This window comes from Lipotes vexillifer, unplaced genomic scaffold, assembly GCF_000442215.2.
Source record: "Lipotes vexillifer unplaced genomic scaffold, Lipotes_vexillifer_v1.1 scaffold500, whole genome shotgun sequence".
Taxonomy (NCBI): domain Eukaryota; kingdom Metazoa; phylum Chordata; class Mammalia; order Artiodactyla; family Lipotidae; genus Lipotes; species Lipotes vexillifer.
Genome location: NW_006778765.1, coordinates 1,680,744 through 1,696,149, shown reverse-complemented (window position 1 = coordinate 1,696,149; position 15,406 = coordinate 1,680,744). Strand labels below are relative to the sequence as shown.

Genomic DNA, 15,406 nt, shown 5'->3' with positions numbered 1-15,406 from the left:
CGTTTGAGTGGAGGTGTGTTAGGGTTAGGAAGGTATGCTAAAGACCAGGCTGCCTGGAGTGAGTGGAGCCCCTTCTGTCTCACGTGAGCACGGCAGTCCCTGGCCTTTGAGTCCAGGGTGCCAAGCCTTGCAATAGTGGCCTATTCTCAGTCCAGTGTGTTCTCCTTTGCTGGCTCACTTTCCTGATGAGATCCTGTGTGTTTATTTGCACAACGATGAAATTTCTGTCCCCGCAAAGTCGATTTATTTGCAAAATACTTCCCTCCAAAGCAACACGTCTAAGTTGAAAGTTCTACATTTAATTCACTGAATTTTATAGAGTAGAAAGGTGCATTTTCCTATTCTTTCACTCTACCCTCCAGATTCCTTAGTATGCTAGATAAATTCCAGAGTGAATGCATAAGGAGACACCAATGGAGAGAAAACTTTTATTTGTATAATAACAAACGTGGGTGAAGTCAGAAGAGGTATATGAGAACAAGATCATGGTGGAATAATCTTGGTGGAAAAAGAAGAGTAGAAAAGGCCCTCTGGGAATCAGGCAGAAAGAGCAGAGGTGCTCTCAAAGCCACAAACGCATCCTGTGGTTGGCATCAGGACTCTGCTCTGAACTCAAGTTCCCCTGGGACTTTTTTTTCTTTGGTTCAGAGTCTCACTGCTAGCCCCCTTTCCTTGACTCACAGTGCCAAAGTGCTCCCTCCCCCAAACCTGATGGAGGAACACAGCTTTGTACTCAAATGTGCTTGGCAGCGACTAATCAGAAACTGTTACTTGGACTTTTTGCAGCTCTTAGTGATCTTGACACCCTTGGATCACCAGGAGTGGCCCCTCGTCCTGCAACCAGAGGACTCTGGTTTTTCTAATGAGGAAGAGCCTGGCCAGTCAGTCGAAGAAGGGCCTGGATTCTCTTCCAGGCTGGTGTCTCTGCAAAAATGCCCCCTGGAGTGGAAAGTGCTGCTGCAACAGGGGATGTCACCTGAGTTTTCAGGTGTGTAGTCTGTGGTGAAAGAAAGGTGGGAGAGGCAAACTTGACCCTCTGTCTCTCTCCCAGGCGCAGGTCCTTATGCCCCTCCCTAGCCGCTTTCCTCCCCAAACTAAAGTACCAACTAAAAGTCCCCATCTGATAGCACACCCTCCTCCTTTCCCAGGCACCATAAGTCCCCCGGACCCCTGACCCCCACCCCAGTTCTGAGACCAGACCACCCCTCCAGTCCCACCTGTGGCTTCAGCAGCAGGCGCACACTCCTCGCACTCCCATTTCTTACAGCTGGATCTGAGAGAGGAGCAGTCCCTATGGGTTCCGCGGGATCCACATGTAGCACACAGAATGAGCCTCCACCTCCTATAGGAAGAGCCAAGGGAGCATTGTGGGACAAATTTAACACTCACTACCACTCTTGGAATGTTCGCTGCAGGCCAGGCCTTTGATGAGGGCTCCCTAAGTATCTTTACTACACATTTTACCCGTGACGGAGATGTGGCTGAGTGCTGATCCCAAGACCTGCCGTCAGGCACAGCCACTCGCAAGGTAGATCGTGGAAGGAACTGGCCCTGAGTGTCTCTCCATGGGGCACAAGGAGAGCAGACCCTGCAGAGAGACCTGTTCACTTGTACATGAGTGAGTCCTGAGCTGATTAAGGATGGGACTCAGCAGCTATGTTCATCCTGAGGTCTGTAGACAAAAGTAAATTTCTTGCGCTTGATAACTGTGCAAGATCTAAGATGGCCCTGATGAGAGATCTTTCTGGCCATGAGGCTTTTCCTACCCTTCATCCTCAAAGCTGTCTCTGCCTTGTTCATACAAACAGATGGGGGCATCACAATGCTGATAGCGCTGATACAACTCCGAGAAAGCCCCTGGCTCAAGTTCCCAGGCAGCATCTCTGCAGTGGGAGAAGAAATAGTGAGTAAGGGACATATAATCGGGTTGTAAAACCTTTGTTCAACAGAACAAAAAAGTTCAACAGATTGCCTGAATACTTTCAGCAAGGCGGGGCTAGTGGCCTGGCAGTGGGAGAGGATTGAAGCAGATAAGTGGAACACAAGTGTTCCTTAGCTCCACACTGGAATTCAAGAACCCAAGGAATTCTGACCCCCAAAACACCTTTTTCAGAAACATGCCCACCACCCCTGCTTCACCCTCCCCCCATTTCTTTTTATAATTGAAAAGTTCTCCCTCCACCCTTCCCTCTTCACTGTACATCAGTGCTTCTGCTGCTTCCTCATTCTCTGAACTATCCTCACACTCACCTTCTCTCTAGAAACCTAGGCAACCCACTTCCTGGCTCAATTCCTGCTATAAAGTTTCTACTACCTGTCTGGAATATGAATTCCCATTCTTAGCATTTCTTGAGGAAATTCTTCTCGATTGTTGCAATGTGGACATTTGAAGAAATGCTTTGCTGATGTGTGGGCATATTTCTGTAAGATAAACATGGAAGATAGTGTTTGTAAAAACACTATCTTTGATCACATTCTTCCCACCCCGCACCCTCGTCTCACAAAGAGGATGTTGCTAGGAGAGCTTGACTAAGGGTTACAGGACAAGGAATATGGATGGGCTGAGGAGAGGGCTGCAAATCCAGGCGTCAGACCAAGGACCAAAAGCTCAAGAGAGTGCCCAGGAGTGCCTCAGCTGTCATCTCCAGTCATGGGGCCTGGCAGTGCTCGACCCACTAGGGGTCAGGTACCAAGAATACACATTTCCCTTTCCTTCAATCCCAGGAAGCATGGCTGATTTTGAGGCTACTTGACTCATTCTAGGATAAACTCATTCGCTCCAGCCATCCTAAGGATTTTGTTCAGTCTAAATCTTATGATAAAGTCCTACAGGTCAAGGATACCCGGAGACCAGGCTAACTTTCCTCTGGAATCAGTCCTGTGTACAGGCCTGCAGCACAGAGCACAAAAGCTGAGATTGCCTGAGCATTCCCAGGGTGCTCAGAACTGGGCCATTGTGGAGGGTCCCCAGTCCAGGGAAAGCCCCACCTGTATGCACTTGCGGTGGTAGATAGTTTGGCTACAGCACGGACTCTGGATGTTTTCAACACTTGCTTGGGATAAGTCTTCACAGCACAAGACACAGCTTTCCTCCCCCACATTCTCCCATCGGATGTCCTGTGTTGGGCGATGTTTCCCACAAAATGATCTGTGGTAGAGTAAATAGACTTGGTTTCTGGTTTGTCACTGATGCAGTTTTCCAGCTGCCTGGCCTAGGAAGGGCAATCAACCACCCAGGCCAGTGTCCACTGAACCTCCAGGCTAATGGGGGGAGGAGGAGGAGCAGGGCGAAGAACAGCCACATTCCTTCTCATAGCTGCTTTATCACTGAGCAAAGCTCCCAGGACTGTCTCCACAGCCTCCTGCTCCTGAAAGCCCCACTTAGTTCTGAGCAGCTAAGAACCCCAGCTGTTTGTAATTTAAGGAGGGGACGGGAAGCAAGAAGCAACCCCTGTGAAATCACCAAGTCAAGATACTGTTTCTCATTATTGAATGGAGGGACAGATTCTCCGGTGAATCAAAACAGGCCCGTGAGAACTGGACTCTAATTTCATTAGACGCTAAATAACAAATTGCAAAAGGGCAGCCCAACTTTCCTCCTTCATCACTCACTTGTACTCTCCAAAAAATTGTGAAAGGCAACCCCTTTCCTGGCCACAAGGAAAATGGAAGTTTCTGATGCATTGATCCTTCTGGCAGTTGATGGCAGCTCCCTTTTTCTTGCACACAAAGCAGATCTGCAAATGAGATCCCAGGCAGTGGTCAAGGCCCCAAAACAGACAGACATTCTGTGGCACATCATTCTACGGAATGGAAATTTTTTGAAGCAACAGCCATTCTTCTTCCTCAGTGGACCCAGAAGCTCTAGGGTATGCCAAAGCTGAGCTCCAAGCAGCACTGAATTCTTTTTGGCTTTCTCAGGATGTTGCTTCCTCTCCTCACTTAGGATACTATACCGTAGAGAAGCATGGAACTTAAGAGAAGGACCAGTGGGAAATTCAAGAGTCCTCTGACTTTTAAACTAGCAACTAGGGAAAAGAATAGAAACAGGGATGATGAGAGGAGTATGAGAAGAGGCCTACCCCAAGGACCCCATTTCAGGGGATTCTAACCTTCCTAGAGGCCCGGGATGCCTCCTTTTTGATGTCCTCAGGCAGGAATCCATAGAAACCTCTATTGGACTGGCCCCTCTGAAGCAGCTTGCTAGATAGGATCTAGAAGGTCAGCAGAACCAGGCTGTCAACACTGATGATCAGTGAAACAGTGCAGTGGGTGATGACAGGGTAAGAGAGCTGAGAAACAGAGCTTGGTGGAATATATATGCATTTACAGGGTAATTTATTTACTTAACAAGCCCTTACATAGCATAAGTGTTGGGTGCTCTAAGTGCTTTTCAAATATTAACTCATTTAATCCTTGTAACAACCTTAAGAGGCAGGTACTATCATCATCGCCATTTTATAGGAGAAATAACGTGACAGGATCAAGAGCCCAGAACCTGGGCTCTTACCCATCTTTGTGCTACTCTGCCTTTCATTCACTAAGCACTGCTTTTGTGTGCTGAGCACTTTGGAGAAACATTCCCTGCGTAGCGACTCACTGTCTGCTCACCACAACCCTGTGATACAGATGCCACTGTGATCCTCATCTTAGAGGCCACTGAGGTGTAGCGCAGCAAGTGACCCGGCTGGGGTCACCCAGAAAGGAGGCAGCAGAGTCGTCTTCACACGTGAGCCCACAGAACCCACACTCTCACTCTCCCGTTGTACTACCCCTCAGTACAGAATAAATACTCTTCTCAGAGTGTATTCTCCACAGAAAGGGCAACAGGGCTTTCAAATCTCCTGACTGTAGCCATTCTGCCTTATAGGGGAAGGGGAAGAATTGAACTTTTCTTTAAAAACATACTTTAAAGGACCTTTTGTTTCTGAAAAGCCCCCAAAGCAGTCTAGAATGGGAAATCAAGGGAAAAGAAGCTAAACTGTTAGGTACCCATGAACAATGAACGTGTACATACTTTGGAAGAATGTCATACCTGAGCCCCACCCCAAGAAGCTTCCAAAAATATTAAGGAGGGTGCTGGACCTACTGCAGCAGTTACATGTAATATGTAAAAGGGGCTGAGGTTATCTTATCTTAACATTATAAAAAAAGTGAGCCTACGAGGTTATCTTATTTTAACATTATAGAAAAAGTGAGCCTACAAGGTTGGATGACTTGAGGATGCTTGAATTATATCCCAATTAGGCTTAAAACGTATCTACGTTAACAGTCTCTCAAGGCTTTAGGACTATATGAGTGATTTCCATTTATACTTTTAAGTGTTATTAATATTTTCTACAATGAACATGTATAATTTCTACAAACAGAAAAATCAGTAGTGAAAGATTAAAAATGATCTAAATGTCCTTTAACAGGAGTTTAATACTTTTTGGTACACCTGTACTATGGAATACCAATTAGCTATTAAAAAAGTGTCCTATATGGAAACAGCTCCATAACTATATGAAGTAAAAAAAAAAAGTAAAATACAAAACACTGTGTATAGTATGTTTATTTTATGTTGAAAATGTATATGCTTATAAATGCATTGAAATTAAACAAGACCTGACACCAAAACAAGACAGAACTTACAGGAGTGTAAAAGCACACACCAATTTTTCTCATGAGCATAGATACAAAAATGAAACAAAATATTGAATCCAGCACCATATAAAAAGGATTATACATCATGACCAAGCAGAATTTGTACCAGAAATGCAAGATTAGTTTAACATTAAAGTACTCAATCAATGTAACAAACCACATTCACAAAATAAAGAAGAAAAATCATGATCATCTCAACAGATGCAGAAAAAGCATCTGACAAATTCAGCACACATTCATAATACCCTCAGCAAACCAGAAATAAAAGGGAACTTCTCCAATCTGATGAAAAGCATCTAAGAAAAACCTACAGCTGACATCATATTTAATGGTGAAAAATTGGATGCTGTCCTCTAATGTTAGGAACAAGACACAATATTCACTCATACAACTTCTTTTCAACACTAGATTGAAGTTCCCAGCTATTACAATAAGGCAAGAAAAAGAATTAAAAGACATAAAGGTTGGAAAGAAAGAACTGCCTTTATTCACATGTGATTGTGTACACAGGAAATCCTAAGGCATTTACAAAAAAATTAAAAAATAAAAACTACTGAACTAATAAGTGAATTTAACAAGATTGCAGATACAAAATCAATGTACAAAAATAAACTGCATTTCTGTACACCAGCAACAAACTTGAAATGAAATTTTAAAATACCATTTATAATAGCATAGAAATCACAAAATATTTAGGAATACATTTAACAAAATATGTGCAAGACTTCTTCACTAAAAAAAAAATTGCTGAGATAAATTTTAAAAGACACAAATTAATGGAGAAATATATCATGTCCATGGACTGGAAGATTCAATATTGTTTGTCAATTCTTCCCAAACTGATCCATAAATTCAATGCAATCCCTATCACTATCCCAACAGACTTTTTTTTAAACGAAAAATTGACAAACTAAATATAAAATGTATATGGAAAAGGAAAGCACCCGATAGTCAAAGCAATCTTGGAAAAGACTGCAGAACAAGACTTAATTTCAAGATGCTGTAAAGCCACAATAATCAAAACAGTGTGGTATTGGTAAGGATCAACACACAGATCTATGACATAAAATAAATCATCCAGATCCACAGATACAGGGTCAACTGATTTTGACAAAAGCACTGAGGTAATTCAATGGGTAGGCAAAGATTTCTTGGGACACACAAACAAGCACTAACCATAAAAGGAAAAATAGACAAACTGGACTTCATCAAAATTAAAAACCTTTGTTCTTCGAAAGACATCATTAAGAAAATAAAAAGGCAGGGGGAAGGGGCAGCAGGCACCATGTTGGGCCATGAATGTGGCAAGAAGTCGTCCTTGAAGCAGCCCAAGAAGCAAGCCAAGGAGATGGGCAAGGAAGACAAGGCACTCAAGCAGAAAAAGGAGGAGGAGCAGAAGGAGCTAAAAGGGAAGGCTGCGGGGAAAGGCCCCCTGGCCACAAGTGGAATTAAGAAATCTGGCAAAAAGTAAGCTGTTCCTGGAATTCCTTGGTGGTCCAGTGGTTAAGACTTGGCGCTTTCATTGCCATAGGCCCGGGTTCGATCCCAGGTCAGGGAACTAAGATCCCACAAGCTGCACAGCGTGGCCAAAAGATAAGTAAAATAAAATTTTAAAAAAGTAAGCTGTTCCTTGTGCCTGAGGCAATGATGATTCCATTCCTGTTTAAACATCTGGATTCCCTGCCATAACATCTGTCACCACCTATAGCTATAGCTTAGAACCTTTTGTACATTTAAGAATAAATTTTTGTAAAAAAAAGAAAATCATACAGTGGCTCATCTTGTCTATAGTTTTTCTCAGACATTTTCTACCTTAGCCTATGAGATCCACATAAACCCAGCGCAGAATCCTGCCAAAGTGTGTTCTTAAGTCCTTGTTCTATCCTGAATTCTGCATCACCTGGAATGAAACCAACTCATTTGAAAAATAAAAAGAAAATTAAAAGGCAAATCACAGACTGGGAGAAAATAGTAACAACACACATCTCTGAAAAAGGATTTGTAGCCAGAATATACAAAGAGCTCTTATAACTCAATAAGACAAAACAACTCAACATTTTTTTTTTTTTGGCCTCACCATGAGGCATGTGTGATCTTAATTCCCCTACCAGGGATCGAACCTGTGCCCCCGGCAATGGAAGTGCGGAGTCTTGACCACTGGGCCGCCAGGGAAATCCCAAAACAACTCAACTTCTAAAATGGACAAAATATTTGTACATACACTTCACAAAGGGAAATATGTGAATGGCCAATAAGCACACAAAAAGAAGCTCAACATTTTAGGTCATCAGAAAAATGCAAATTAAAACCGCAATGAGATACCAAAACACACTTAGTAGAATGGCTAAAATTAAAAAGACTAACAACAACAAGTCGGGACAAGAATATTGTGCACACAGAAATCTCACAAATTGCTAGTGGGATTGTAAACTGGTACAACCACTTTGGAAAGCGATCTGTCAACTTCATACAAAGTTAAACATAGTAATTTCACTCCTAGACATTTGCCCAAGAGAAGTGAAAACATGTTTTCACACAAAAAATTGTACGTGAATATGCATAGCAGCTTTATTCATAATAGCCCCCAAATGAAAACAATTCAAATGTCCATCAGCAGGTGGACAAATAAGCAAATTATAATATATTCATACAACAGAATATAACTACACAATAAAAAGGCACAAGCTACTGACGCATGCAACATGGATCAATCTTCAAAACACTGTGTTGAGTGAAAGAAGCCAGACACAAAAGAGTACAAATTGTATGGTTTCATTTATATGAAGTATAAGAATAGGCAAAAGTAACCTATGGATCAGAACAGTGATCACCTCTGAGGGAACTGACTGGAAGAGGGTAGGAGAGAATTTCTGGCATGATGGAAATAATTATTTTGATGGGGGTAGTGTTTACATGGGGACACACTTTATATCCCCATGATATATGAGTTTATCAAAACTCATCAAACTGTATTCTTAAATGGGTACATTCTATAGCATACAAACTATACTTAATTTTAAAAATATCAGGAAAAAATAGCTGGAAGAACTGTTGGTAGCATTTGCTGCTGGGGAGAGGGAGAAGGACTGGAAATACTACTAGGAGAAGAGACTTTCTATTGTACATACTTTACACTGTTAGGATTTTACACCAGGTACACACATTACTTTTTAAAAATTAGATTTTAAAAGAAAAAAGCCATTAAGAAAAACAAGCAAACAGGGCAATGGATCTGAGGCTGGATGCAAAAACAGAGCATAGACTGTACAGCAAAGCCATAGGACATTCAAAGCAAAGGGGGCCTTATACTCACAAGACAGAAATAATGCACACTGAGATTGTCTTTCTGAAGAAATTCCCCTAATTTTTCGGGATCCCCAGATGCTTGAAGGCATAGCCGGCAAACTGGAAGAAAGGATGTTAGGAATTCATTTCGGGAGCATAACGATCTAAGTGCAAGGAGGAGTACAGTACTGGGAAGAGGGTCATTTTGACGAGGAGGAGGTTGGGATGAAGTGTTATTTGATATCAGTTAGGTTTTCATATAATTTTAGCCACACCTGACGGAGGGGCTGCAACTGCTCACTTCATATACTTTTATCTTAAGTGGCTTTAATTAACTTGTTCCTTGAACTTGGGACATGACATTTAAAAATTACAGACTCTGAGTTCTTCAGGATCTTAGAGATTCTGGGAAGGAACTGACAGTGAGAAGAGCAAGTTTGCTGCCCTACACAGGTGGCCTTTGCTGAGGTCAGGAGGCAGCAGCCAAACAGAACCTCCAGTCTTTCTTACCAGGCCCTGAAGAAGGCTTCCTCTGGGTTACCCTCCTTGTCTTGGCAGATTTTCTATACAAGAGATGGAAAAAGTACAAGGTAGTCTTTGAGGATCCTGTTGGCATCTATTTTAACATTTCCCTCAAAATGCTATCCATGGGTCTGATGAAGGACCAAAATAGCTAAAGACTAAGACATCAGTTTTCTTCTTCCCTTTCATATTTTTTGAAAGCACAAAACATGCCCATGGAATTATGTGAATTGAGATCATAGCCATCTTTCTCTTCTAGTGCCTCTATTGCCTGTGTTGACTGAATGAATGCAAGAACAAACCCCCTTTTATTCTTTTACTGTTTCTCCTGTCACCTACCCTGAGTCTCAGGTGGTACCATGTTCACAAGGCGTAATAAAATGATACTAAAATTGATTAAGAATTTCCTATTGCTAGGCAATATTGTTGGCTCTTTATATGTATTAGCTCAGTGAATCTACAGAATGTTCTAAAAAGTGGGTGCTATTATTATGCATTTTCCAGACAAGGAAACTGAGCCCTAAAGAAATGAAATAACCTGTCCCAGGTCATCTAGTTACCAAGTGTTAGAGCCAGGATATGACTCTAGGCAGAAGGGCTCCACAGCCAGGACTTTGCCAGTAGGGACATCCCTGGGAGGATAGGTTACTGGGCAGCTTCCCAGGGACCACTGGTGTATGCTTCAACACTAACCAACCTTAGCCTCCAAGACCAAGCAAAGGGGACAAAAAATGAAGCATATACTACAGGCCATTGGACAGTTTCTCCCATACTCTCTTAAGTTGCCTACTCTACCTCAATCTTTGATGTTCCTTCTTCTTTCCTTTTATAGTCTTCATTCTCTGCTGCCTATCTTGAATTCTTCTATACTATAATAAGAACAATACCGGCTCTTCCAGCTATAAAAATAAACAAGTCAGCAATTAATTCTACATTTGGTTATCAGGTTCCACAGGGTCAAAGCAACAGTGCACTTCACCTCCCCATCCATGTGACAGAATAAAAGCGACACGCCCATTATCAATGCCAGTTAGTAGCCAATAATTATTAAATCATGCCCAGAACTGTTCTGGGCATTTTACATTTAACTCAAAAACCCCGCTGGCAATAGGTACCATTTTATCCCTATTTTCAAGATGAGACTGAGGCACAGAGAGGTCACACAGAGGCACTTGCTCAAGATCACAGTTACTGATACACCACAGCGGTATGAGAACTTGGAACTATTGCTTGAACTGGCTAACTGGTTGTTTTATTTGTGCCTACTAAATGTATGAGGTAGCACTCAGGAAAAATGTCTCCTTTTGCCCCCAAGTTTAAGTTCCTTAATTCCACCCAGGAAAAGCTAGATTAGGTAGCTCTTTCCTAGGAAAAGGAGCCTGTGAGATTCTGGCTTTCTAAAGCGAGAACTCCCTCTAGTGAGAGCCAAGATATAACCCTGACAAATCACCCCTTGGCTCCTATTGCTTCTTTTCACCAGGCTCAGATGATCACTGAGGTCTGGCCTGTTCTCAGCCTTCCTCTACATGTGAACCAAGGTTAAAAGGCCCAGAAGTGGAAAAGACACCCTGCCACTCCTCCCCCAACCAATGTCAGCTGGCTATAAATTCACAGTTTTCATTGGTTAAGAGGAAAATCCCTGAATGGGAAGGGGGACAAAAGAAATAAAAAGCACTCCTCTGAAGGAAGGACCGTGTCAAGTCAGGGGAGAGGAGGATAGCATTTCTTAGGAGAACTGAGTGAATTAGGTCAGTCCAGGGACACACACTCCAGTACCCATGTCCTCAGACCACAGCTGGAGAGCATGAACATCTTTAGGAACTGTCAACTATTCTGCATGAACTTAACTACTCTGGCAACTAGCTGTTCTGCAAACTAAGGCTCCATCTCCTCTTCTAACCCATGAGTTGCACTTGCATTGGTAATGACATTTGATGGCTTTTTACTCAACAAAAGCACTTGGACAGGCTGGAAGAGGAGACAGAAGGGCGTGCACTAGGGGATCCACTTTAGCTGGCTACTGAACAGTTCCGAGTCGTTGGGGAAATCCAGATCTAGCAATAGAAATAAAACCTTGAAACGTCAGTTCTTTGAATCGCTGGACCAAGACGTTCCTTGAGCGGGATCCTGCGCACAGTGGTAGTTACAGGAAGACGGCAAGGATCTTCAAAGCATGCGAGGAGGACGTTGCAAATGCTGGCTTCCACAAGCTGCTCAGTCTGAGACTTCCTAACCGAGCGGATGCTCCCTTGAAACGATTACCGAGTTGTTTCACTGGGTAAGTGCAGGGTAAAACTTGTTGAGAAAATTAAAAATAAGCGTGTTCGGCCCCGCCACCGCAAGAATAAACAATGATTTATTTGGAAAATACGAGTCGTTGTGGCCACAACCATTCCCCGGAGGTAACAGCCGAAGAAGGGGCTCAAGGGGCATCCCGCGGATGCCAGACCAGGCTCATGTCGCGCCTGCTGGGCTGCTGGTGCGAGGCCGGGCCGCAGGTCGCCTCAGCCGCTCACTCCTCACGGTGGCGCACGGGCGTCCGCTCCCGGCCAGGGCCGCCCGCCCAGCTATCGCCCAGGGCGCCGCTGTCCCGGAGTTTTATTCGTTGCCGCAAGCCGTGGTAGATACCTCACGGGCCGCCGCCCCGCGCGGTGACTGCGCCGGCGAAGGGAGTGACAACGCAAACGGGGACTGGGTCACGCGGACTGCGACCCACGGAGACCGCAGCCGCCGGGAGCACAGCAACGCTGACGGCTGCGTAGAGCGGAACCGCTAACGGTAGCGCGCTAACGGCCGCACGCCTGCCCCGCCCCTTCTCGCGCCACCCGCGCTCTAGCTCCGCCCCGTCCTCTCGCCCTGCACTCCCGCGCGAGCTCGCTGGCGTCTGGAGTCGAAACTGCAGAAGACGAGGCCAGAGGCGGGGCGGCGATCGTCGCGCCGAGGTGACGTAGTGCCGCCGGCGCGGGCGGGTGACGCGACGGGGCCTGTTGTCTGTGTGTGGGGCTAGGGGCCCCGGGGGCGGCGGGGGCGGCGGGGGGTCTGGAGGGCCTGGACATGGCGCTGAGGGGCCGCCCCGCGGGAAGATGAATAAGGGCTGGCTGGAGCTGGAGAGCGACCCTGGTGAGGAGGGGACCGGGCAGGCCCGGAGCTGGGGAGGCCGGGTGGGTCCGAGACGCGCCTTTCTGACCACTACCCGCCCCTCTTGTCGCCCCACCCAGGCCTCTTCACCCTCCTGGTGGAAGATTTCGGTAAGAGCCTCTCCTACGCGCCGGAACCAGGCTGTGGGGGCCCACTCCTGGGCCATCGCTCCACAGCCAGAGGCTACCCTTCTCGACTTCTTTCCTTAACTGATCGCAGGTGTCAAAGGGGTGCAGGTGGAGGAGATCTATGACCTTCAGAGCAAATGCCAGGGGTGAGTGGCTTGGCACGCGGCGTGGCTTCGGTCGCCCCTTACACCCCGAGGGCTAGGGAGGGACCCGGGAGAGAGTGCTCCTCAAGGGAGGTAGTATCAGAGGCTCCAAATTGTAAAATCTCGTATAAGGAAGCATCCCTCCTCTTTGGGTGCCTTCCTGATGAAGGTGGTGCTGTGCTTTTGTTTCTCCCAGTTTTCCCTCAGCACTTCCCTTTATGTGGTAGCCTCTTCCCCTCAATACAAATTCTAACCATCTCTTGGATTAAATTCATCTGCTTTTTGTGGCCTTCCAGCCAGAAACCCCCTGCTCTTGACTCGGGTCACACTGTGCCTTTTGTGCAGCTGTAATTTATTAATGACTGCTTTACTGTGCCTGTGTGCCAGTGGTTTTAATCCCCACACAGGGGTCTCATATTGATTGGTTGGTTTGTGGCATCTGACAAGGACTCTACTGGGTGACCAAGGTCAGGGTCTTGTCTTGGTGGTCCTACAGAATAGAGGTGTGGAGGAACTGCTACGGTGACTAAACGGAGAAGTCTGCTTCTTTCCCTTCAGGAAAGAACGGACTGATATGGGTGTTTATTAACTTCCCTGATTGCACTGGGGCCCAGGCCCTGGGCTTCACAAGTGAGAATTGGTGTTTAAATTCCTCATCACATTTATTGTTCTCGCCTTACCTTCTGTTCCTACCCGGTCCTGAGCCATCGTTCCAGCTTTTCTTATCCCAGAACCATAGACTTCATAAGGATAATGGGCAACTCCTGGAGCATCACAGCCAGAGGCTGATGCTTGACTCTGCCTGCAGTGGGCTTCTGGGGTGCGAGGGCGCAGGGCCACTTTGGGCAGCGTTGGGAAGAAGCCAAGGGAGAGGTGGGATCACAGGAAGGGCACCTGAGTGGTAACACAGTGCAAAGGAATAGGGGAGAGGAAAAGGAATGCAGATTGCCTTCCCCCACTTGACTGGTCTAGCTCTGTCCCTTACTTTCCCCAGCCCCGTGTATGGATTCATCTTCCTGTTCAAATGGATCGAAGAGCGCCGATCCCGTCGCAAGGTCTCTACCTTGGTGGATGATACATCTGTGATTGATGATGATATTGTGAATAACATGTTCTTTGCCCACCAGGTCTGCTGGGCTCTATGTTCTTTCTGGAGGGTGGGATGCTGCCGTTTTTTTCGCTTGGAAAGTGGAAGTGGGGGAAGGCAGAAGGGGCTGAGCTCTTATTCACTAAAAAAGGGAGTCTCTTTAGAGCAGGGTGATGTCTGAGTCCATTCTGCATGTCCCCAGACTCCTGATGGGTACTTAGTTGAATGAACAAATGTTGGGTAAAGATGAGGAGAGTTGATGAGGATTGTCCAGACATGACTGTCCCTCTCTGAGTCCCCATTCCTGATGAGTATGGGCTTGGGGTGGGGGATGCTGTGGATGGGTGACTGTTCTTTGTTTCACAGCTGATCCCCAACTCTTGTGCCACTCATGCCCTGCTGAGCGTGCTCCTGAACTGCAGCAATGTGGACCTGGGGCCCACCCTGAGTCGCATGAAGGACTTCACCAAAGGCTTCAGCCCTGAGGTAGGCCACAGTTCCTTAATCCTGACTCAGCTGACTAGGCAGATGTGACCACCAGATCTGCCACTGATAATGCCACTACACGGCATTTGGCACTGTGAGGCTTTTTCAAATGATATTTACATTATATTTGACCTGTAAATTAATTGTGTAAGTCAACTTTTTTTTAAGGCCCAATTTGTCAGAAAAGGAGATAGACCTAGGGAAGAGAGGAACGTTCCTTAAGTGACACCTTATTAGGACTTTATCAGGCAATGATGTTCTCCAGTGTCCACTGATTACTGTGTAAGGCCAGTACAGCCCATCTTTTGGGGGCTCCAGAGCTCTTTTCTGCCCCCACTAGGCCTTCAGGAGAGGCCACCTGTGCTTCTTCAAGTTCCTGGAATGCCCCCAGGCCTGCTCCCCTGAGCTCTGTTTCCCACCCAAGGCCCGCCTGAGAAGTTGCTCTGATGTGGCCTTATTTTCTTCTCTCTAGAGCAAAGGATATGCGATTGGCAATGCTCCAGAGTTGGCCAAGGCACATAATAGCCATGCCAGGTGTGTGGGAGCTGTGAGGAACTGATGGGGGTGGGGGCAAGGAAGGGGGTTGTACCATTCTGGGCACTGACTGTGTCCTTCCCCAGGCCCGAGCCACGCCATCTCCCCGAGAAACAGAATGGCCTCAGTGCTGTGCGGACCATGGAGGCATTCCACTTTGTCAGCTATGTGCCTATCACAGGCCGGCTTTTTGAGCTGGATGGGCTGAAGGTTTACCCCATTGACCATGGTAGGCTCTCTGAGCTGGGGTCCCATTGGATTTCTCTGCTTACCTCCTAAGGAGGTGGGGCTCAAGGTCCTCAAGTGCTTGGGACCCAGTGGGGGGGGGGGGGGGGGGGGGGGGGGGGGGGGGGGGGGGGGGGGGGGGGGGGGGGGGGGGGGGGGGGGGGGGGGGGGGGGGGGGGGGGGGGGGGGGGGGGGGGGGGGGGGGGGGGGGG

At 46.3% G+C, this 15,406-nt stretch overlaps 2 protein-coding genes across 2 annotated transcripts in view; one reads left to right on the top strand and one right to left on the bottom strand.

Annotated features, from left to right (window-relative positions):
• Nucleotides 1-767: 767 nt before the first annotated feature.
• On the bottom strand, nucleotides 768-10,292 carry PHF7 (PHD finger protein 7). The gene is given in 10 exon segments (XM_007451857.1): nucleotides 768-997; nucleotides 1,218-1,342; nucleotides 1,767-1,883; nucleotides 2,315-2,421; nucleotides 2,989-3,148; nucleotides 3,613-3,737; nucleotides 4,113-4,214; nucleotides 8,960-9,051; nucleotides 9,442-9,494; nucleotides 10,249-10,292. Coding segments are annotated over 10 exon segments (1,155 nt in total).
• A 2,031-nt stretch (nucleotides 10,293-12,323) lies between these two features.
• BAP1 (BRCA1 associated deubiquitinase 1) overlaps nucleotides 12,324-15,406 on the top strand; it is an 8,109-nt gene continuing 5,026 nt past the window's right edge. The window contains exons 1-7 of the mRNA XM_007451856.1: nucleotides 12,324-12,573; nucleotides 12,672-12,701; nucleotides 12,811-12,865; nucleotides 13,857-13,989; nucleotides 14,316-14,435; nucleotides 14,908-14,969; nucleotides 15,056-15,198. Of these exons, the coding sequence (XP_007451918.1) occupies nucleotides 12,537-12,573; nucleotides 12,672-12,701; nucleotides 12,811-12,865; nucleotides 13,857-13,989; nucleotides 14,316-14,435; nucleotides 14,908-14,969; nucleotides 15,056-15,198 (580 nt within the window). The 5' untranslated portion in view covers nucleotides 12,324-12,536. The remainder of the gene's footprint in view (nucleotides 12,574-12,671; nucleotides 12,702-12,810; nucleotides 12,866-13,856; nucleotides 13,990-14,315; nucleotides 14,436-14,907; nucleotides 14,970-15,055; nucleotides 15,199-15,406) is intronic.